Source organism: Balaenoptera borealis (assembly GCF_965194805.1).
Source record: "Balaenoptera borealis genome assembly, chromosome: 7".
NCBI lineage: Eukaryota > Metazoa > Chordata > Mammalia > Artiodactyla > Balaenopteridae > Balaenoptera > Balaenoptera borealis.
Window position 1 is genome coordinate 88,535,536 of NC_138864.1, and position 23,815 is coordinate 88,559,350.

The 23,815-nt window shown below is 35.4% G+C and overlaps 1 protein-coding gene across 3 annotated transcripts in view; it reads left to right on the forward strand.

The window, feature by feature from the left end:
* Positions 1-23,702, forward strand: part of ANLN (anillin, actin binding protein) — a 54,095-nt gene extending 30,393 nt beyond the window's left edge. For 2 of the 3 annotated variants that reach the window (XM_082399500.1, XM_082399501.1), the window contains exons 18-25: positions 294-332; positions 565-586; positions 1,503-1,606; positions 2,361-2,414; positions 12,381-12,467; positions 15,759-15,866; positions 19,367-19,539; positions 22,337-23,702. In XM_082399500.1, the coding sequence (XP_082255626.1) occupies positions 294-332; positions 565-586; positions 1,503-1,606; positions 2,361-2,414; positions 12,381-12,467; positions 15,759-15,866; positions 19,367-19,539; positions 22,337-22,460 (711 nt within the window). In that variant the 3' untranslated portion in view covers positions 22,461-23,702. The remainder of the gene's footprint in view (positions 1-293; positions 333-564; positions 587-1,502; positions 1,607-2,360; positions 2,415-12,380; positions 12,468-15,758; positions 15,867-19,366; positions 19,540-22,336) is intronic. The other variant, XM_082399502.1, reaches the window with a different exon arrangement.
* The last annotated feature ends 113 nt before the right edge of the window (positions 23,703-23,815 follow it).

The following is a 23,815-nucleotide window of genomic DNA, read 5'->3' on the forward strand; positions in this document are numbered from 1 at the left end:
CTCCTCTAAACCAGACTTAAGAATGATGTGGTCACTGTAGGCATGAGGAATAGAAACAGCTTTGTTTCTGTCCTTCCTAGCCTTTGCTCTTTTGTTCTTTGTCTAAATCATTTAAAAGAATTTTATTTAGCTTTAAGAAAAAAGGAATAACAGTATGGGTAAAGCTGGAATAAAAGACTCAAATATAATGTATTGATATTTAAGAATTATTTTCTGTGTGGGAGAATCTCAAGTTTGGTTAGTTTTAATCATAATGTTTAATAGGAAATATACTAAGTTATCTTTTCTTCCAGGCTATTACTCCTAAGCGACTTCTCACATCTGTAACCACAGTAAGTAGAATTTTTTGAAAGTTGAAGTTCCTTGAGAAATCTTCATCTTACACATACGATTGGAAATTGGTTAACCATTTCTAAACCCTTAGTGCTTTGGGAATCTTTAAAATATCCTAAAAGGAAAAAATAATGTTTTCTGAAATATAGTCCTTGTAGTGTTTGTACTTAATATTTAAATCTTTGTATCAAATAAAGAAAATAACTTATGTTCTTCACACCTTTTTTTTAGAAAAGCACCCTTCATTCTTCAGGTGAGTGGATCTTGAACTATTTGAAACGTTAGGATATAAGCAATTGCATACTTATACATATAGCCATCTTGATTTATGAGTGTTTACCTTACTCTCCTTTGAATAATATTTCCTATATGATAGTAACATATAAGATTACTGGCGAGAATAACCTGCTGTCTGAAACCACCACAGGCCACCAAACAGCACATTGCTCAGGCTCTAGCAGGCAGTACACATAGGATACCTAGTCACTTGACAAGTGCAGCAGGTAGCATTACTCTTCACCCTATCTTCTCTTGTTCTGTAGATTTGTTTTGTGCTATCCACACTGAGGAGTTCACCTGTTTTAACTTTACTGATCATGACTGGCATCGCATCATGTCAGGAAAAGCATCTTTCTAGTTCACTGGAAACTGGAGTGCCAGTAGGCCAGGGAAGACTTTTCCAGAGTGGCGTTAGGCCTAAATTTTCCAAAGGGGATTAGGATTGAGCTGGCTTCGCTCACCTTTGGACTTTTGATCTCTGTTTCTTGGCACAAGAGAATAACTAAAAAGAACGTGCAGATAAAGTCCTGCTGCTCATTAACTCATCCTAGACTACAGCAATGAAATTTTTCGTATCTCTGATAGGAAAATTGCTTTTTATGCGCACATTTTTAGGTTCTGTATCTTTAAAAACACATCTGTCTCAAATGTTAAGATGTGCCTGTACCTCACTTACGTTAAATATAAATACTTAACAGTTTTCTTTCATTAGGAAATATGTTGATGTTTTATTCCCCCCACCCTGCCCCACACCCATATTTAGAGATAGAGGAAAATGAAGCAGTTTTTTCTGTGGCAGTTTAATTTCATTCTGTTAGAGTGGGGTGAGGAATTGTTATTTATACTTATCAAAGTTACTCTGAACTAAACCTCATTTCCTTTTTCTTTAGTTATGGCCAGTCTTAATGCTGTGCGTACCAGCAACTTTGCCCTTGTTGGATCTTACACGCTGTCATTATCTTCAGTAGGAAATACAAAATTTGCTCTGGACAAGGTAATCCAAATTTATTTATTTATTTATAGAAAAATTAGGTCCATGAAAATGTCCCAGTACTTTCAAGTATTTGAAATCTTTGGCTGAATATGTATGTTCTTAGAATTATACATCTTAATTAGACATGGGTTTAGCTGCATGATACGTTTTTTGATGTTGGAAGTATTTCTCCCCTGTATCTTAATAGTTAAGTCTTCAACGCAGCATATACTGGTTTATTCTAAATGTCAATTCTGACTAAGAAAGTATTGCTTCTTGCATATAGATGTTAAGCTTCCAGTTTTAAACATAGTTTCTTGCCCATTTGAAACCAATATTTTGAAATGACCAACATTTTTTGGATTTAGTTTTGACAAGATAGGGAAAGATAGATTAATTTCTTGGAAAAGTACTCATGAATCTAAGGGATTTCCTTCCCATACTTTCCTCTCCAAGTTTAAGACTTCATAGTTCAGATCTGTGTAGTGTCACTACCATATTGAGTGCTTTTTCACCACACTGTAAAGACTAAATATTTAATAGCTAACAAGACCATTTTAAGTAGTAAGAGAAGTAGAGGCAAACTTTAGTCCTAGTGTTGGCTTCTGCTGTATAATACAGACTATTTAAAAATATTATAAGAGATTTCTGTAGTTAGAATATAGTGATGTTTAAAAAAATTCATGTAACTTTTAATTTAGTAATTCAGCTAGTTTAACAAATTGAGTGATTCTGGGTCTTTTTTTCTCTTTGTCTTTTATTTTGTTTGTTTTAGATAAATTATGATGTAAAAGAGCGAGAGCTACTGGGCTATATGTTCCAGGAAAAGGTTGCCATATTTTCTTTGCTTGAAACTAATGAGCTTAAAAATTAGTCCTTAATTTTTGGCCCTTATGTATTTGTTTTACTAACCACTCTCATGTCTTCTTGGTTATTTTGAATAATTAAGGACATTATGTAAATTATTCTTTCTTTAGACCCTTGTAGATGGGCATCTTTTTCTTTACTCTCATAATTCTTTAAAGCTTTCTTTAAAAGTTCTCTAGTTTTTTTCATGCCTGTTTGGTATTTGGGCTTTTATATTCTTTTTTCATGTTATAATTCTTTAAGATTCTATAGTCACTTCAGCATTGATTTTTCCGGGTACCAAATACCAGATTAATAACTATGTCTAAAGCTAAAATTTATTCAATATTGTTGACCTCCTCTCTATTGAAAGAACTATTGGTAATGTTTTAAGTAAAAGTAGAAAACTTCTGTGGTCTTAATTGGCTAATAGGTATGTTGCTATGTTGGTGATGCTCTGTTTATTAATTTTTAAATTAAAATTCATTTAATGCTAAAATTATACTAAATATATTCATATATTTTAGAAATTTTTTTAGGATTTTTAATATCTTTGTGAAGATCAATCACAATCATCTTGTGGGTGTATAAATATGCTAATTTGCAAAATGCTGGATAGTACTTTTTGTTTTATTCTAAATTCTTGTTTTTTCTTTTTTAATTTTTATTTTGGCTGCATTGGGTCTTCGTTGCTCCATGCAGGCTTTCCCTAGTTGCAGCGAGTGGTGGCTACTCTTTGTTGTGGTGCGTGGGCTTCTCATTGTCGTGGCTTCTCTTGTTGCGGAGCATGGGCTCTAGGCACGCAGGATTCAGTAGTTGCAGCGTGCTGGCTCAGTAGTTGTGGCTTGCAGGCTCTAGAGTGCAGGCTCAGTAGTTGTGGCACATGGGCTTAGTTGTTCCGCGGCATGTGGGATCTTCCCGGACTGGGGATCGAACCCGTGTCCCCTGCATTGGCAGGTGGATTCTTAACCACTGTGCCACCAGAGAAGTCGTATTTTAAATTCTTAAAACAAGATTTGCAAATTAGGTAAACATAAGAACTGGGGTTCTGTGAACTGTATTCCTTACTCAGTGTTGTCCCATAGCCAATTTCTGTATATTTAAGAGATTTCATGAATCTCTAAAATGAAAGAGATTTCAATGACATATGTTAAATATAGACTGATTGCTCTTTAAAAATTTTTTTCACTGCCATTTTAATTTAAAACATCACACAAATTAAAAATAAATTATATGTCCATTCTCTTAAAAAAATTTTTGAAATTATAACTTAAATATCCAGCCACCTGATCTGAGTGTAAAATCAAGTCACTGAGTTTAATGGTTGTGTCCAATACTGTAAAGTCTCTTCCTGAGTCAAATACAATACAATTTAGATGTAAAATTTGTCACAGATGTGCTTTTTTGAGTGGCGGGGGGAGCAAATATTTGTTCTAATACCTTGTGGTTATGTAGGAGAATATTTAAGATAGTTAAGTTTAGATGTTCTTTAAATTGGTGGGAAAAATGGAAGACCTTGTATATTCACATAATAATCCCATTTGGTTAAATTTGAGAGAGTAAACAAGTCTCCCATATCCTACCAGAGACAATCAGTGCAAGGGAACATTTGCTTATCTTACTGGTGTCTTGACCAATAAAGATAAGTCACAGGGTTATCTCTGAGATCCCCTTCAGAATGAGATTTCTGTTGAGGTTAACCCCGAGTGTTTGCTCTATAAATTTAGGATACCACTAATAACGGATTGCTTTCTTATTTGAGGTTATAGATATCTGATGTAAAGTCTGACGTCCTGGAATTTAAATTATGAATTTCAATGAGTCACACTCTCAAATCCTTTCTTTGAATAGAGAATCCAAAATAATCATAGGTTTTACTATACTTTTATGGATAAAGGGAGAAGCATATCCACAACTCATCTTCTGACTTAAAGAAATGTCATAGATATTTATACCTTCCAGGAAATAGAGATGTCAATTTAAATAGTATTAGGGCAAACACCTGTGAGGTAAAACAACTGATTAGCACTGTAGAATTTTGAGGTTGTAGGAGGAGTGATTAAATGTTCTGGTGTGTCCAAAGCTATCCTGGTTTATGCCTGTTGGTCTGGTTTAATTATTAACAGGTATAATTATTCTCACTCAGAAATATCCTGACGTATAAAAAATTACACAGTCACCCTGATTATAGGGTACATTTTACACCTCTTAACGATAATCTTTGAGGTGTTGATAATCTTAAAAGACCATTTTGTTAAACAGAAAACAGAATAGGATCATACATTTTCTCACGTCTCCACACTTGACAGGGTGTAGTGACATTGACTCTTATGTGAATATTCTGTTCACTTCAGGACAAGCTTCTAACCAAGAATATTGTCTACTTTTCACAGCTGTAGAGTAAGAGGGAACATTTTCTTCTCATCTTTCTGAGATTCTTCTTACCAGGAGCGTTCTCTGGGCTAAATGGTAGAATTGTATTAATTAGCATTGAGAGGCTAAGGAACTTAACATTGACAATATAGAAAAGAAAACGGCAAGGGAATTTATAACAATTATAATAATGAGGCGTATGATGTTTTGACTCTACATTATAGATGCCTTTGAAATTCAGAAAGTTGAAGGTTTATTTTATGGAGTTAGTCTATTGAAATCCATACTTTTTGGCCAAGAATCCCCCCTTTAACTTACCTTTATTAGGCTGGAGGACTAAATTTTTGGAAACCAACCTTACAGTAAAAACTTTCAAATTTAGACTGAACTAAGATTATTCCAACCAGGGTGTCATTCTTCTTCACTGGGCAGCAGGAATGACAGACTAAAGCATCCCCCTTTCTATCTTGACCCAGAAGTCAATATGACTTTAAATATTTGGATGTTACCATTTTATTCTAATGATACTTCTCCAATTGAATTTTTCTTATATTTATAATCTTTAATTCACATTCAGAATCATTTAAAATTATCACATGTACTTAAGCAGCTTTTATAATTTAAAAGATACTTTTGACATGAGGTCTCTTCATTATTAATAGACTGATAAGAATGATTTATTTTAAAATATTTCTTATGTGAATATTTTCATGCTAGACAGAAAGCATGATTTTATTGGGAAGAAAATATCAATCCCTCAAACTTCCAACTAGTAAGAGTAACATAGTCTCAATTTTAGGCACTTAGTTTTTGTTCTGTCAGCTTATGCTTCATGTATTTTAAAGCTATGCTATTAGGTGCATAAATATTTAAGATTATTATATCTTCTTGATGAATTGTTAACACTTTATCTCTGGTAGTCATCTTTATCTTAAGGTCTACTTTGTCTGTTATTAATAGAGTCACATCAGCTTTTTTATGATTAGTGTTGGTATGGTATATCTTTTTCCATTCTTTTTTTTTTTACCCCCTGGCCGTGCCACGTAGCATGCAGGATCTTAGTTCCCCGACCAGGGAACCCATGCTCCCTGCAGTGGAAGCGCAGAGCCCTAACCACTGGACTGCCAGGAAATTCGCTCTTTTTCCATTCTTTATTCTCAACCTGTCCCTATATGTCAAATTAGTGTCTCATAAGCATATTTTATGGTCATATTTTGTTATTCAGTTTAACAATTTTTTGTCTTTTCGTTAGAGTGTTTAGTACGTTTATATTTAATGCAATACTAATATGGTTGGGTTTAGTCTACCACAAAGCAAGCATACTTACAGCCTACAGGCAAATCTGGCTCTTGGCCTGTTTGTTTGTTTTTTTAAGTTACTTTTGTCACAATTAATGAACTGATATTGATATATTATTAACAAAAGTTCAGCAGCCTGTTTTTGTAACTAAAGTATTTGACACAATCATGCCCATTTATGTATTGTCTATGGCTGCTTTCATGCTACAATGGCAGATTGAATAGTTGTGACAGAGACTGTATGGTCTTCAAAGTCTAAAATATTAATTGTCTGGGCCATTACACGAAAAGTTAACAGACCCTGGTCCTACTATTTTGTTCTTTATTTTTTATTTGTCTCATCTGTTCTTTGTCATTTGTTTTTCCTTTCTTGACTACTCCTAATTGAGTATTTTGGTAATCATTTTTATCTTTTCTATTGGCTTTTTAGCTATACCTGCCTGTATTCTTTTTCAGTTATTGCTAAGGATTACAATATGCATCCTTAAACTATTACTATTACTACAGTCTATCTTGAAATACAGTTATTCCACTTCATGTACCTTACAACAATTAGAACCTTGCAACAGTATAATTCCATTTGCCCACCCCATTATGTTTTAATTCTACCCTTGTTATAAACCCCAATGCACTGTTATTTTTTAATCAATTTTTAAAAGAAATTTTAAAAATATATTTTAAAGAATTGTCATTTATATTTATTGGTTCTTATGTTCTTCATTCCATCTTGTAGAGCCAGGCTTCCATCTAGGATTATTGCCTTCTCAGGAAGAAGGTTTTTTTGTTGTTTGTTTTTTAATTTTTTGTAATATACTTCTGCTGGAAATGAATTCTCTAACTTTTGTTTATCCAAAGATGTCTCTCTTTACATTGTCTTAATTTCTGAAGGATATTCTTCTTGGATATAGACTGCTAGGTTGGCAGGTTTTTTCTTTCACCCACCCCTTTAAAGATGCCATTTTATTGTTTTCTGGCTTTGATTGTTTCTGATAAGAAGTCAGCTATCATTCTTATCTTTTCTGCTTTTACTTTTTATTTTTATTTTTTTATATTGTCGGCCACGCTGCTCGGCTTGCAGAATCTTAGTTTCCTGATCTGGGATCAAACCCGGGCCCCTGGCAGTGAAAGTGCCAAGTCCTAACCACTGGACCGCTGGGGAATTCCCCTTTTCTGATGTTAATATTTTAAAATATTTTGATTTGTGACAGTTTGACCCTAATCTGCCTCGGTGTGGTTTTCTTTGTCATACTGGGTTATTTCTTTATCATACTAGGTTTCAATGACCTTTACGGAGCTGTAGTTCATGTGTTTCATACGTTTTGGCAAATTCTCAGCCATTATCTTGTCAAGTATTTCTTCTGCACTGTTTTCTTTTCTTTCTAGGACTCCAGTTAAATGTATGTTGGACTCTTGACTATGTTCCTACAGGTCTATGGCACTCTTTTTGTTTTTAATTTTCCTTTGTGTTTCATTTTGGATCATTTCTATTTACCAGTCTTTGAGTTCATCTATCCTTTTTTCTAATGTGCCTCAGTTTCCTGTAAAGCCCATCCAATGAATCAATTTCAACTTTTTTTTTTTTATTCTAAAATTTCTATTTGGATCTTCTTTAGAGCTTCTATTTCTCTGTCAAAATTCTCCCTCTTCTCACCCATTTTTGTCCATCTTTTCCTCTAAATTCTTTAACAAATTATAAATGTCTCTGTCTTGTAATTCTAACATCTAGATCATATGTGGATCTGCTATTGACAGGGTTTGTTTTGTTTTCTTTTGATTAAAGGCCACCTTTTCCTGCTTTTTCATGTCTTGTAAAACTTTTAAACCATAGGCTAGATGTGATGTGATGTGATGTGATGTGATGTGATGTTGTTATGTAATGTTATGTTATAAAAGAACAGTAGAGACTGAAGTAGGTGGTAATAACACCCTCTTGTCTCTCAGTATAATCAGAAGTTGAGCTGAGATAGTGCTTTAGTTAGTTGGGTTCAACTCTTGTTTCAAATGCCTTGAGAGTGAAGTTAGGCCCCTCCTTTCAGTAGAACTTTGAGATCTAAATTCTGAAAGTCTACAAGATTTCTTTTTGCTTTCCAGATCTGCCTCTGGCTTGTGGCATTAGCATTTACTCAGCAAAATTCTGGGGAGTAGGGGAGATTGGCAGGTAGGGAGGGCTAGCTCTGACCCTAGGCTCTTTTGAGATGCTCATCTAGGTAGACAGTCTTCACTTAGCTGTTAAAGACTTCACTGGTTTTTCCTTTTCCCTGCAAAATTCATTGCCTATTGCCATCATGCTCCTCTGTCAGTTCTTGCTCCCAGGGAATAAAGTGGCCACCCCTGATTTGGCTCACCCAGGAAGGGTACATTCCTTACTGGAATTTGGTCCATTAAATTTTTTTTGCTTGCACAACTCTTAGATAGCTTTAAGGAAAATAAGATATTCTTAGCTTATCCATTGTTTTCTTGTTGTTGCAGTAGAAATGGTGGTCTTTTGTGACCTTTCACATCCTAACTGGAAGTGGAGCTCTGAGCACGTAATGGAAGTAGAACTCCTTTCTATGTATCCCCCTAACCAAGCACACTGGAGTAGATTTAATGGACAGAATTTAGATATACTTTTGTGTGTGTCTCTGTAGCTAGCAAATCAGCCATGGTTGGGAGTGAAGAGTCATTACATCATGACAGTAATTGCATCTGGTATGGATTTAGGACATTCCAGACCATCTTCGTATTGAACTTAAATGTCTTTGTCAGATAGATTTCAACATTGGCTTTCACTACTAGGTCTATGTTTGTGGCTTTCTACCCTCTCTGTAATGCAGACTTGTGTTTGATATGAGGTCCTTAGTTTTAGAAATCTGCCTGGAAGTAAAATGGTACAAGCATTTGATGAAAATTATCATCATGAAATGTATTAGCTCTATATTGTATACATTATAGAGCGACTTTATTTTTATCTATGTATAACCTACTAGGTAATTATTGCTCAGATAACTTTTGTTCTTTGGTGGTAAATTTATATGTATGTGTACGTATATGTAGATGATATGGCATGTATCAGTACTTCATTACTTTCTATGGCTGAGTACTATTGCATTATGTTATATACTACACTTTGTCCACTCATCTGTTGATGGACATTTGGTCTGTTTCTTTTTGGCTATTGTGAATAACACTGCTATAAACTTGGGCATACAATACCTGTTTGAATACCTGTTTTCAGTCTTTGGGGGTCTATATCTAGGAGAGGAATTGTGTGGTTATATGTTAATTCTGTTTAACTTTTTGAGGAACCACCAAACTGTTTCTCATAGGTCCTGAACCGTTTGACATTCCTACCAGTAATGTCGGTTCCAATGTCTCCACATCCTTGCTAAAGCTTGTTATTTTCTATATTTTTGATTATAGCCGTCATAGTGGGTATGAAGTGGCACCTCATTGTGGTTTTGATTTGCATTTCCCTAACGACTAATTTTTGGGTTTGGAGGGGGTTTTTTTTGGCTTATACAACAGAAGTTTATTTTTTCCCAGTTCTGGAGGCTAGAAGTCTAAGATCAGGGCATTGGGAGGGTTGATTTTTTTCTAAACCCTCTCTCTTTAGCTTGTAGATAGCTGTATTATGTGTCTTCACATGGTCTTTCTCTGTATGTGTGTCCAAATCTTCTCTTTCTATGAGGACACAGTTACATTGGATTAGGGCCCATCCTAATAAACTAATTTAACCTTAATTACTTCTTTGAAGACCCTATCTCCAAATACAGTCACATTTAGTGGTATGGGGAGTTAGAACTTCAACATGTGAATTTGGTTAGGGATGGGGAGGAGACACAATTTAGTCATAGCATGGTTTAAGCTATAGCATGAGTTTTGGGATTATAAATGTTGGAAACATACTTGTATCTAAGGAATAAGGAAAGCTTTATAGATACAGAATGATTCAACTTTAAAACAAGCAATAAAAAAATCTGCTTTCAATAACTTATTGTTGGTTTTGTAATTTAGCTTATGTTTATTTTGGTTCAAAGCAATGTGCTTCCAATAAAAGAATCAGATTCCTTTTTACTCATTCCTCAGTAAATGGTTCTGAACACAATGCAACTTGAGATTTCCATTGAAATCTTCGTCCTTATCCTCACCTTCATCATTATTGTCGCCATCATCATCAAGCTAACAATTATTACCTAACGACTATTGATGTTGAACATCTTTTCATGTGTTTGTTGGCTATTAGTATATCGTCTTTGAAGAAATGTCTGTTCAAGTCTTTTGCTAATTTTTAAGTTGGATTGTTTGGAATGTTTTAATTGAGTTGTCTTTTTATTGTTGAGTTATAAGAGTTCTTAATGTATTCTAGATACTAAACCATTATTAGGTACATGATTTGCAAATATTTTCTCCTGCTTTGTACATTGTCTTTTCACTTTCTTATGCTTTGATACACAGAAGTTTAAAATTCTTTATTGTAATAAATAATACGTAACATGAGATCTACCCTCAACAAATTTTTAAGTGTACCATATTATTAACTTTAAGCACAATGTTGTGCAGCAGATCTCTAGAATTTTTTCATCTTGGATGACTGAAATTCTATACCCATTGAATAGCAACTCCCTTTTCCCCCCCTCCTACCAGTCCTTGCCAACCACCACCCTACTTTCTGCTTCTGTTGAGTTGGCTACTCTTGATACCTCATACAAATGGAATCATGTAGTATTTGTCCTTTTGTGACTTATTTCACTTAGCATAATGTCCTCAAGGTTCATCCATGCTGTAACACCTGACAGGATTTCCTTCTTTTTTATGGCTGAATAAAACTCTATTGTTTGTATGTACTACATCCCCCCACCTCCCCCAGCTGCCTTCTTTTTTTTCAATAGGAGTATTTGGGTATTATTTGACAAAACAAACAATGTTCTTTAAGCAAACATTTATTGAATGTCTGGATATGGTTTGGCAATAGGATATGGAAACAAACATGAGAAGGACACGATAATTGACCTCAAGGATCTGCTGTGCAGAGGTGTGGGGCTGTAGGTTAGGACACATAAGAAAATATACACTGAGAGTCTCAAGGCCTAAAAGACAAACTTTGGGCTCTGAGAAGAACAGAATCTGGATGGCCTAGAGTAGTTTCATATACAGAAGTGGGGAGAAAGGAGACTATACCACATTTTCTTTGTCTATTCAGCTGTTGATGGGCATTTAGATTGTTTCCACCTCTTGGCTGTTATGAAGAATGCTGCAATGAACATGGGAGTGCAAATATCCCTTTAAGAGCCTGATTTTGATTCTTTTGGATAAATTCCCAGAAGTGGGGTTGATTGGTTATATGGTAGTTCTATTTTTAATTTTTTGAGGAACCTCCATACTGAAAAGTTTTTCATTTTGATGAAGTTTAATTTATCTGTTTTTTCTTTTGTTGCTCATGGTTTGGTATTATATCTGAGAAGCCATTGCCAAATTCATGATCATTGAAGATTTACTCCTCTGTTTTTCTTCTAAGAGTTGTATGGTTTTAGCTCTCACATTTAGGTCATTGATCCATTTTGAGTTAATTTTTGTATGTGGTATGAGGTAGGGATCCAACTTCACCCTTTTGCATGTGGCTATCCAGTTTCCCCAGCACCATTTGTTGAAAATATTGCTCTTTCCTCATTGAATGGTTTTGGTACCCTTGTTGAAAATCAATCTGGCATATATGTATGGGTTTATTTCTGGACTCTCAATTCTATTCCTGTGGTCTATATATCTATCCTTATGCCAGTACCATGCTGTTCTGATTACTGTAGCTTTGGATTGGTTTGAAATTGGGAAGTATGATTCTTTCAACTTTGTTTTTCTTTTTCAAGATTGTTTTGGTTATTTGGGGCCTCTTGCAATTCCATATGAATTTGAGGATCAACGTTTCCATTCTGTGGTTCACTATTCTTTATTGCTGAATAATATTATATTGTCTTAATATGCCAATTGGTTTATCCCATCTTCTATCAAGTATATTCTGTTGATAGGGAATGGATAAACACATGTATTCTCTTCTTAAATCTGTGTTTTCTTTGTCACATTACTTGGGACTTAGGGTTCTGCTTTAATCAAGCTCTACACTGAGTGAATTTATTCTTCAAAAGCATTTGTTGCTAAGGAACCAGTGGCTTTTGGGCCACCTATTTTATATTCCAGCTTTAGAAAATACTGTGTTTTCAAGACATAATATTCTCTATTCATGATTTATACATGTTTTATCAAGAAAAACTGTTTTACAAATAATTTACTCTCCTTCTTCACAGGTACCCTTTCTATGTCCTTTGGAAGGTCATATTTACTTAAAAATAAAGTGTCAAGTGAATTCAAGTGTTGAAGAAAGAGGTTTTCTAGTAAGTAACATCACTGGATCTATATTTTCTTTTTTCCATTTTGTGAAGCATAGACTTGGTTTCCCATAAGAATGGAAGTCTGTGTGACTAAGTGATAAATTGGTTCAGATTTGTTGCATGTCCACTATATGCCAATCACTGTGCTGGTGTTAGAATATAATAGGCCACAGAAAATAATCCCTCCACTCAGGAACTTTTAGTGTAATCGGGAGAAATACAAGTGAACAGTTAAGTACAATACAGTACTATAATGGGAGAAAGCATAGAGAGCATGGGTGTAAATTGGTGGGACACCAGGTCTTAGGTATGAGTGGGAGGGCTTAAAGAAAGGTACTGGAAGTAACTTGTAAACTGCTAGCTGAACAAGTGAGCCAGAGGGAGAGAAGAGGGAGAAGTTCTCCAGATGAAGGGAAAAGCATTACAATGGCCTGGAGGGCCCTTCCCTCTCTCACCCCCACCAGAGAAGAAGATGACACATTTAGATAGTGGCAGGTATTTCAGGGTAGCTAGAGCTTAGAGTCTGAGTGTGTGTGTGGAGAAGGGGTAGTGAGAGGAGTGATTGGGGAGGAAGGTGGGGTTAGGGGAAATGGAGCCAAGTGTTAGAGGGTCTTTTAAAGACTTCTGACTTTATCCTGAAGTCGGTTGGGTACTCTTGTAGGATTTTAAGCAGAGGATTAACATCAAATTTGGGGTTTAGGAAAGTCATTCTGACTAATGTGTGGAAGTGGACTGGGAAGTGGCAGAACTGAAGAAGATTAGTGAAGAAACTGAGTTACTCCATGAGAGAGGGGATGGGGGCTGGCAGTCAGGGTGGAGAGAAGGACCCACCGTGGACAGATGAAGAAGTGCAGACCCTAGTGGTTTGGCTGTAGGGGTGGAGAAGCAGAAGTAAGGATGTCACCCAGATCCCTGCCTTGCACAACTTGTTGGGTGGCAGTGATTATACTGAGATAAGGGGGAGGAGCATGTTTGGGATGGAAACCGTTTTTCCCCCAAATTTTATTGTGGTAAATTGCAAGCATACAGCAACATTGATAGAATTTTACAATGAACGCCTGTATAGCCAGCATGTAGATTTTGCCTTTAACATTTTTTACTGTCCTTGCTGTATCATGTATCTACTACCTAGCTATCCTTCTAGCCAGTCCTGAAAACATCATATTTTGGGGGGAAGAATTTCAAAGTATATTGTAGACATTAGCATGTTCCTGTGAATCTTCAGTGTACATCCCCTGAGTTCTGACACAGGCATACATCTGTGTAACCCAAATTTCTATTAAGGTAGACAATATTACCCCAGAAAGTTCCCTCATGCCCCTTGTCAGTCAGTCCCCACCCAAGGTAGGAGTTTTAATGAGTTAAGTTTTAAATAACTTGAATTTTAGATGCGTACAGACACGTTTCAGAGTTTGAGTTTGGAGCTCAAGATAGACATTTTAGATGAGGTGAAGGTTTGGAAATCTGCAGCAGAGAGATAGTAATGGAAGCTCAGGCAGCGTTGAATAGCCAGGAGAACACTAACATTTAAGCCACAGACCAAGGAAGAGAAGCTCTCAAGGGAGACTACAGGGAGGGCAATGGAGAACTTAGTATCATTGTTGCCAGGGGAAGAGAGTCTGCAAGAGGGAGTGGTCAAATTAGATAAGGATCTATTAGACACTGTTGGACTTATTAAAGAAGTTGTCATTCTAGTCTTGTTGAGAGCAGGAGCTAGATTGCAAATGGTTATAAAGGGAGTGGAGGGTGAAGAATGGGAGTGCAACAACTCTGAAACAAAGTTTGGCTGCAGAGGGGTAAAGAGAGTGTGGTACCTGCAGAGGTATGTAGGGTGAAAGAAGGATTTTGTTGACGTTTTATTAAGATTGGAGAGATTTGAGCATCTTTAAATTCAAATGGGTAGCTTCTAATAGGGCCAAAGAGGGCAAAGGTAGAGGCAATGGGGAACCTGCACTTTAAGAAATAACACATGGAACAAGGTCATGAGAGTGAGAACAAATAAGACCCAAGCCACGGTTCATGATCTTGTACAGAATTATACTTTTCCCATTATCAGAGGTGGAAAGTATGTGTGTAGAATACACAGAAGATTGTGGGTGTGGTACCAGAAGTAGAGAAAATCTAATAGCTTTGGTTTTCTTTGTGAAGCAAGAATTTGAGCTATACAAAAGATATCACAAGTCAATTTGCAGTTGCTGACAAAGGGCACAGAAAGAAGAGGTAGATTGTACAGAAATTCCAAGCGGCCAAGGTGACTATAAATCAGACTTCGTAGCTTTTTTCACATGTAAATCCAGCAGGTGGCACTAGATATTCTTGGAAAAGTGTCTTTATAAATTTCTGACTTGAAAGCAGTGTTTACTTACTGACCTTTTCCTTTAATGTAAATATTTTCATATTTTACTCTAGATACCTTTAGCCCCTGATATACTCTTATGACATTCATTTGCCTAAAATGTCTGACCTACTTAATGTTTGAGCAGGGCTCTTAACTACTTTAGAGTTAGATGTTTTCAGGTTTACTCTATCTTGAATCCTATAGGCCATTCTTATCACATCCACACTTACAGAAATGTGGTAAAAAAAAATTACTCAGGACTCCCCCAGATAACTTCTGTCCCCTGTCTAAGCAATGCCTTTTAATTACTTCTAACCTCTATAAAAAATAAAGGTAGTAATTGAAATGGTTCAGTTGCTTGGTTCAGTTTTCCTTCCTGATGTGCCAGGGACAGCTGGAAGGAAGGAGACTACCAACCAGAGAAACTTGCTAAGTGATTCTAAAATGGTACTAGTCTAACTCTGCCAAGACTGATGAGCAGCAAGAAAAGTATGTTCTGGTTTAGCTAGAAGGTCCCAGTTCTGCTTTGTGACCGTGTGTTGTCATCTAATTTCCTTGGCCTTCAGTTTCCCCAGCTATAAAAATGAAAAAGCTGTCCTCTTGTTATTTTTCTCTGATTATAGTAGGGGGTAGTGATAACTTGTATTATTTTTATCCATCAAATTTTTCCTTTTCTATTACCTTTATGATGTAAAAGGTGAATGTAAACACAAAAGGGAGCTGGTGAGTCATTTGTACTAACTTTGTGCTTGAGATTGAAATAACAAGATTCCTGGCCTTGATACAGAGTAGAATAAAAATAAACTTAAGTACTTTATAAAAGAGAGAAAAGAAAAAGAAAATCATGCAAGTAGATTTTGAAGTATGAAATATGTCAACATACTGAGGTTTAATGTATAGAAAACATTTAATTGATCCTCAAGTTTCTAAAGTCAGTATTTCATTGACTTTTCCAGACCATATTTGAAGATGTTAGTGGTTTTGGTGCCTGGCATCGAAGATGGTGTGTTCTTTCTGGAAACTGTATCTCTTATTGGACTTATCCAGATGATGAGAAACGAAAGGTAATATTAATACTGATGGTCAGTGGTGAAAGCCCTAACTGATTTTCAGGGAATATTTCATGCAAGTGTTCCCCGTGGCCCCCATCAACCACCCAAATGCCCCGTTAAAAATATTTACTAAGCCATTAAAAATGTTCTTGTTGAAAGACTAGTGAGTGTGTGTGTGTGCATGTGTGTGTATTTGTGTAAAAATTTTATATCTTATCCATTCCCTGTGATTTGACCACTCTTGAAATACCTTAAGGAATATATTTTTCTTTTTTTCTGGAATGTTTCATAATATTTTTTAATTGACACTTTTAGTCAGAAATATTTTCAATTCACTTTTGTATTTTATTAACAGTTGATTTACCTAACTCTGAGATAAAACAGAAAGGAAAAACCACCATAGGAATATAGTGGTTTTGGTTTTGTTTCTAAAATTTGATAATAGAATTTTATGGATACATTACATCTTGTTTTTAAAGAATTTAATGTTATTGCCCAAGTGTGGTAATTTATTATCCAAAAACTGGAAAATAGAAATAAGCAGAATTATAAAGTAAAATCATCTTTAACAGAGATAACTACTGTTCACATTTTGCTGTGTATCCTTCTAAATTTTTAAAATGTATAATATGTAATAATAGTTATATATCCATTTATGAATCTTTTTTAAACAGAAAGTATCATGTTTTTTATAACTTAATTTTTACTTGATAATATCCTGATATCTTTCCACATCAATAAAAATACATCTGTGATATTGCATTAGATAGCTATATGTATTACATTGTAGCTATATAAAATTTTATTTTAAAGTTTATTGTGAAATATTTAGAACCTTCAAATAGACAAAAAAAAAAAAAACAAGTAATTTCCATCAACCTCTGTGTTATCAGTCCAGTTAAAGCTCCTCATGTAATTTTCTCTCCCTCATAGAGATAACCCCTATTCTGAAATTATTTTGTTCCTATGTATTTCTTTAAATTTTTATTATATATTATATATAAGCAGTATATTATTGCAATTGCGTATTTTGAAGCATTATACAAATAGATCATACTGTATATACTATTCTGCAACTTGCATGTTTTAAGTCAATATGATTTGTGACATTAGTCTAGGCTAGTGTGTGTAGCTCTAGTTTGTACAGCTCTAGCCATCTTTCTCTGTACTAAAGTATTCCATTGTAAGAATGTATCACAATTAATTTATCCACTTCTCCTATTTATGGGCACTTAGATTATTTCCAAATTGTTGCTATTATAAACAGCTCTGCTATAACTTAGCTACATGGATCAGAGCTCTTTCTAGAGTTTGTATCTAGTAGCAGAATTGCTGGTTTGTAGGGTTTCACACATCTTCAATTTAGCTAGATTTTGTCCAGTTATTCTTGAAATTGGTTGTACAATGTTCCGTTCCCACCAAGAGTATATGAGAGTTCTCAGTGTTCCGCATCCGACCAACGCTTGATATGTCAGCCTTTTAAACTCTTGTCAGTGTGATAGGTGTGAAAGGTTATCACTGTGTTTTTATTTTGGTTTTTCTTGATTGAACATTAAGAGTAAGCATCTTTTCTTATGTGTTTTGGCCATTTATTTCCCTAGTCTTTTGCTTGGCATATGTTTTAATTTATCTTTATAATATCTTTTCATAAACAGAAATTTTTAATGCTAAGATAAATCTGTCAATGTATTGCTTTATTGTTTGCTTTTGTGAGTCTTAGTTAAGAAAATCATCTCTTTAGTCATAAAGATATTCTCCTATACCTCCTTATAACTTCTGAAAGTTATAAAGATTTATATTTCATATTTAATTTACCTGGAATTGATTTTTTTTCCCCAATCTGGAAACCCAACTGTGCCAGCCCCATTGGATGGTCCATTCTTTCCCCACTGATCCACATGCTGTTTCTGACATGTATCAAGATGTCATTATATATGTAGGTCTATATTTAGGCTTTCTATTCTGTTTCCTTTGGTATGTATCTCTCAGTCTCAATTACCATAGCTTTAAAATAAATCTTAATGTCTGGTAAGGTAAGTCTCCTAACTTGTGTTTTTATTCAATAATGTATTATTTATTCTTGGTCCTTCTTTTTACAAACACACACACACACGGAAATATGTGTACCTGTATGTTTAACTTTTTATAATTGAAAATGTTCAAATGTACACAAAACAGAGAGAAATAGTATATTGAACTCCTAGCTTCAACAATTATTAACTTTCATGTTTCATTTCTCTCTCCACAGCACACACACTTTTTTGTTCTTGTTGGTTTGCTGAGGTATTTTAAAGCAAATATCACACTTCATATTATATCATTTAACCTGTGTGAGTCAAGGTTGCCAGTTCCTAACATTCATTGGTCAGTACCCCAAGGAAGCCAGATTTCAGGCTAGCTTACCATTCTGCCCTCTCTCTTCCTCATTGATTTTGGCCTTTGAAGGTTTCTTTCACCTTCTTGTGAGTTCAGTTATTTGGCATTTGGGGAATTATGGGAAGACTTTTATTTAGTCTGCCATACTTGCTGGAGACATAATATTATTATTTGTTTAAATAGTCCCCAATTACTGTCATTTAATTTGTTTCAGTCTTTTCACTATTATGAAAAAACAGGGACTATACCCATATAAACATCTTTGTGCACCTATGTATTTGCTTAGGATAAATTTCTTTTAGGTGAAGTTGTAGGATCAGGGTATGCCCATTTTGAATGTTTTTTGATTGCTCTTATCAAATTGTCTACCAGTAGTAGACCATTTATGCTTTCACCAGCGGTGTATGAGAGTTTCTATCACCACCCCAACCAATCAACATAGGTTATTACCATTCTTTCCAGACTTGGCCAATCTAATGTTTAAAAATAGTATATTTCATTCTAATTTCTTCTTAAAATTACTAATAGAGTTAACACTTTTACTGGCTTTTTAAAAATTGTTTGTGCCCATACTTGTCCCTTTTCCAATTTTTCAGGACCATTTAGTCTTATGAATTTTTATCTTTGACTGTCATACCATAGGAATAACATGGCTTCCAACAATCCAAAGCAATAGTTTAGCCTGGTCTTTTAGAGATACATAAAAAATATTTACAAATGAAATCTGATGTCTAGGTTTCTGTTTATAGAAAGGGAGGAATTAAGTGGGCTATAGACAAAAGGTGGTTGAATGTGTGCTTCTAATTGTTAGAGCTGATTAATGGGTACATGGAAGTTCATTATGCTGTTCTTTTTATTTTGTATCTGTTTGAAGTTTTCCATAACAAAAAGTTTGTTTTTTAAGTTGACTAAGAGCTCCAGTTGACATCTTTGGTTTCTATTTTTATGACCAGCAAAAAACAATAATAAATGTTAAATATGTTTCTCTAAACTCAGTGTAATTAAACTTTAACTTTTAAATTAATGCCTTTTTAATTCTAAATTTGTATCAACTGGAATACTGCTTAATGCTTACTGACTTAAATGGTCTTGTTTATTTTCTACTAATCATGTTTTTTAAAAATTTGTTTTTAAAGAATCCCATAGGAAGATTAAATTTGGCCAATTGTACCAGTCGGCAGATAGAACCAGCCAACAGAGAATTTTGTGCAAGACGCAACACTTTTGAATTAATTACTGTCCGACCACAAAGAGAAGATGACCGAGAGACTCTGGTCAGCCAATGCAGGGACACACTCTGTGTCACCAAGTATGTATTGGGCTATAAATATTTCTATCAACTAAGTGATTGCCCACTATGTTCATACCATTGTAAGAAATATCAGAGATGATCCTTGTCTTTGAAGAGGGTACAGTCTTAATGAGGAAACAAAACACACACACATCAGTAAGAGAGTAAGCTAATAAATCAATATAGTTAAGAAAAATACAGCATTCAAGTTATATCTTAGCTTATCATGTTTTCTAGTATACTCACAGTATAGCCATTTTCAGGACAGTTACCTAATGTTCTTTGGGCTGAGTTTGAAGATTTCATGTGTAATTGAGAAGTCAAGTATTTTTTAAAGTGATTTGACACATCCCTTCCTGTCTATTCCCCAGATACCCTCGATTAACCTGCTGACTTACAAAACAATTTACTCTGCCAATTTCTGGTTGGAGATTAACAGAATAAACTACTGGGAGTGTCACTTTTCGTTAACCCTAATCTTAAGTATAAGATGCAAAAGCTTATTGCTAAGAGTCTAAGGTTCTTTTGCTTGGATGCCCAAGAGAAACTTGCAGACCAACTTCAACATACAAAATTATGATTAGGGACAAAAGTTAGAATTTGACAGAATCTCTGTTAATCAGACTGTTACTGGATATTGCAGACAGGGAGATGGGTAGAACTGGCTCCATGAGTTTCTGATGTGGAAATATCAGAAAGTTCAGCCAAGAGACACTCTATTAAAATAGAACAAAGTTGCCCAGATACCGCCAGTTGGTTTTAAAACAGAGAAAGAGGGGATGCGTTCTTTGGAAATTCTTGATGTCTAGATTACTTTCAGATTAATTTAGTTGAACTCATCCACTCCTTTCCTTCGGGGGCCTTCTGTGCAGCAGTGATATCAGACAGGACAGGAGAGGCAAATTGGATTTATAGTCACTTTCTTTAGTAGCTACCCTGTTCATGGCCACAGTCAGTGAGGGAACCAACCAAAATTCAGTCCCCAAGTACTTCCTGACCACAATGGCCCTTTTTAAACATTACTCACATTTTTCATATAATCTTATCTTTTACTTGTTACATAAACCCTCCCAGACTTCGACCTTCTCCTGCGGTAGAAATAGTTATATCACGTATTGCTCTAATTACTCTGTAGTTCATTTGCATGCAGTTTTTCTTATTATAACATTATTGTAATTTGAGTGGACACTTTATCCAAGCATTTGAGAGAGGCCCATTCTCAGCTCAGTCTTGGCTGAGTCTTTAGCTTTGCTTGGTGGCTTCTTAAAACTTATTTCACTTTTTGATCATATATTTTGCAGAGTATATACATTTTACAGTTCTGCATTCTCCTTTGTATTATTTATGTTTCTCCCCAGGGCCTTTTTGACCTATGCCTTTTATCTAAATTTAATGTATCTCGTTTTTATTTCTACTAACCAACCTTGCTATCTTTCCCTCCTTCAATACAAAATATTTATCATCTGATCAATATTGCCTACTTTGAAATATAGATTATACATTTGAACTAGAAATGTTTCATCACATGGGGAGGCAGTATTATACAGTTGAACTTTGAAGTCAACAGACCTATGTTTAAATCCTGACTCAGTGACTTACCAAACGTGACCATGGCAAGTTACTTAACTTTGCTAGCCCTCTGAAATCTCCTGTGTCAGAGGAGAAGAATAAACTCCACAGAACGACAGTAGAGGTTAATGAGTAGACACACTTAGCATGGTGTCATGCACATGGAATGAGCTCAACGAATGATCACTATCATTACTGTAAGTATTGTGTTCTCTCCGTTGACTAATAGATGATCAACTCACTGCTTATTCACGCTTATACCATTTCTAGTACCAATGGGGAGAAATTATAAAGATGGAGAATGAGTACAGTACAACATACTTCTAACACCTGGCTGTCCTCTAGAGGAATGGTCTGGCTTGTGAATTAGGGAATTCCCCTTTCCCCCCACCCTCACCTGCTGCATCAACTGGATATTCAACTTGTAGCTAAATATGGATACAAAGAAGAGATTCCTGATATGAACAAAGAGATTAGGATAGACAAAGTCTTAGGATCTTCAGATCATTTACTGTAAATACTGTGCTCTACTAATACAGTGGGACAAGAATAATGGGAGACAGTACAAAATAGTATTATCGATAAGGCCAGGTGAAGGTTCATGAGTCTGTGATTCCAGTTCTTGGGGACCCTGAGTCTGAGGGATCTGGGGGGGGCTCCCATATTCAGGCCTGTGGTGCGCTTGCTCTTCTAAGAAGTGACCCATGCTCAGTGGCTGTCCTGCACCACCAAACTGCCCAGTCAGACCACCTGTACAAGATTAGTTACTGTCTTTGGTGTGAAACTCTGTCATTTCCCAAATGTAATCAGTGTGAGTTATGGTTCAGCTAACCAACCTGCAAGATGATTTTCTTTTGTTGTAATTGGAGAAGCACTTTACTCTGGGTCTCTTGATTTAGCATCCATTAAAACAGGGGTCCCCAAGCCCCGGTCTGCGACCTGTTAGGAACCGGGCCGCAGAGCAGGAGGTGAGCGGCGGGTGACCGAGAGAAGCTCCATCTGCCGCTCCCCATCGCTCGCATTACCGCCTCAACCACCTCCCCGCCGCCGGCCATGGAAAAATTGTCTTCCGTGAAACCGGTCCCTGGTGCCAAAAAGGTTGGGGACCGCTGCATTAAAAGTTGGTAAAGAGTTACTCCTTTTACTATTTAGGCTCCGCTCCCCAACCCCCCATCCCGCCCCAGCAAGAGTACTTGGAGATATGGAATGGGGGAAAGGATCCTGATCTTTTTGTTTGTTCATGTAGGAACTGGCTGTCTGCAGACACCAAGGAAGAGCGGGATCTCTGGATGCAAAAACTCAATCAAGTTCTTGTTGATATTCGCCTCTGGCAACCTGATGCTTGCTATAAACCTATTGGAAAGCCTTAAACTGTGGGACATTTCCAAGTCATATAGAGGTTTTCTGACTTATGTCATAAATGTTTCTTAAGAGCATCAGTTTTGCTGGTTGCATTTTATGCTTTAAATACAAAAGGGTATGTGCCAATATTCATTCACTACATATTATGCAGTATTTATATCTTTTGTATGTAAAACTTCACCCGATTTCTCTTCTGTTATTCATAAATGATTGGAAGAAAAAATTTATTATAGTTGATTTTGCTAAATTTTAATATAAAAACCTCATTTTCCTAGAAATCTAATTATTCAATTATTCATGTTAAAATATTTTTTTTAAAGTAAGAAATTTTGAGTTGTCTTCCTGGAGCTGTGGGTCTCAAAGTAGAAAGGTCTTCCAGGGTTGGAGACAGAAACCTCACACTTGATCATTCTTTCTCTAGCCTCAGTACTTTTTTCTAAAGGTTGTGATCATTTATTGATCATGATATATCTTGTTACTAGAGTACTGAAAAAAAATTCTAAGGGACCTTGCAGAAACATTTTTAGTAATGGAGGTAAGAACTTTTTCACAGTAGCAAATGTTTATTAGTCTGATGCTTAAGGCTGCCTTCAAATAAGAGATGTGGACATAGGGCATATTATTGTGTGAGATTTGGGGGTTAAATGTTTTATTTAGAAGACTTAATAATCACATGGTTTACATTTACTCAGTTACTATAAATGCTGTGTGGTGCACATTTTCATGGAATACAGGCTTTTAAAAATAACTATTTTTGCTCTATAGCTTACAGACTCCTCAGATATACTTGGCAAATTAGTTCTTTCTGTTCCTGTAACAAGAACAAATGTAAATTGAAGAATCTTTATATAAGAAAAGTAAATGTTACCAAGCTACTATGACTAATACTTTGCTTGCCTAAGTTCTTGTCTTTTTTCTTTTTCACATCAGTGTATGACAGTGTCTAGACACCCATTATGAAAATCACTTGAGAAACTGTTAAGTCATGTATTACCTTTAAAAGCCTAATGCCTTTTTTAAAATTATAAAATATTGTAAATGTAAAGCATGGTCTCAACTTTCAGTACACTTTCAACTTCTTCTCTGAATTGTTAAAGTTATTGATGGCCTCATTTATAAACACTAAATTCTGTCACCTCCTGTCATTTTATTTTTTATTCATTCAAATGTGTTTTTTGTTATGTGTATTATAAAAATATATTTTATGATCTCCTACCTAAATAAATACTTGCAAATGGCTTAAGGAATCAGCTATTTAAGAAATATTATTAAAATGTGCCATGCGGCTGCCCTGCATCCTAGGCTGCAGGCTTCTTGAGGGGATGGTACTGACTTGGTGAGGGCATTTCATTCATCTTTTTAC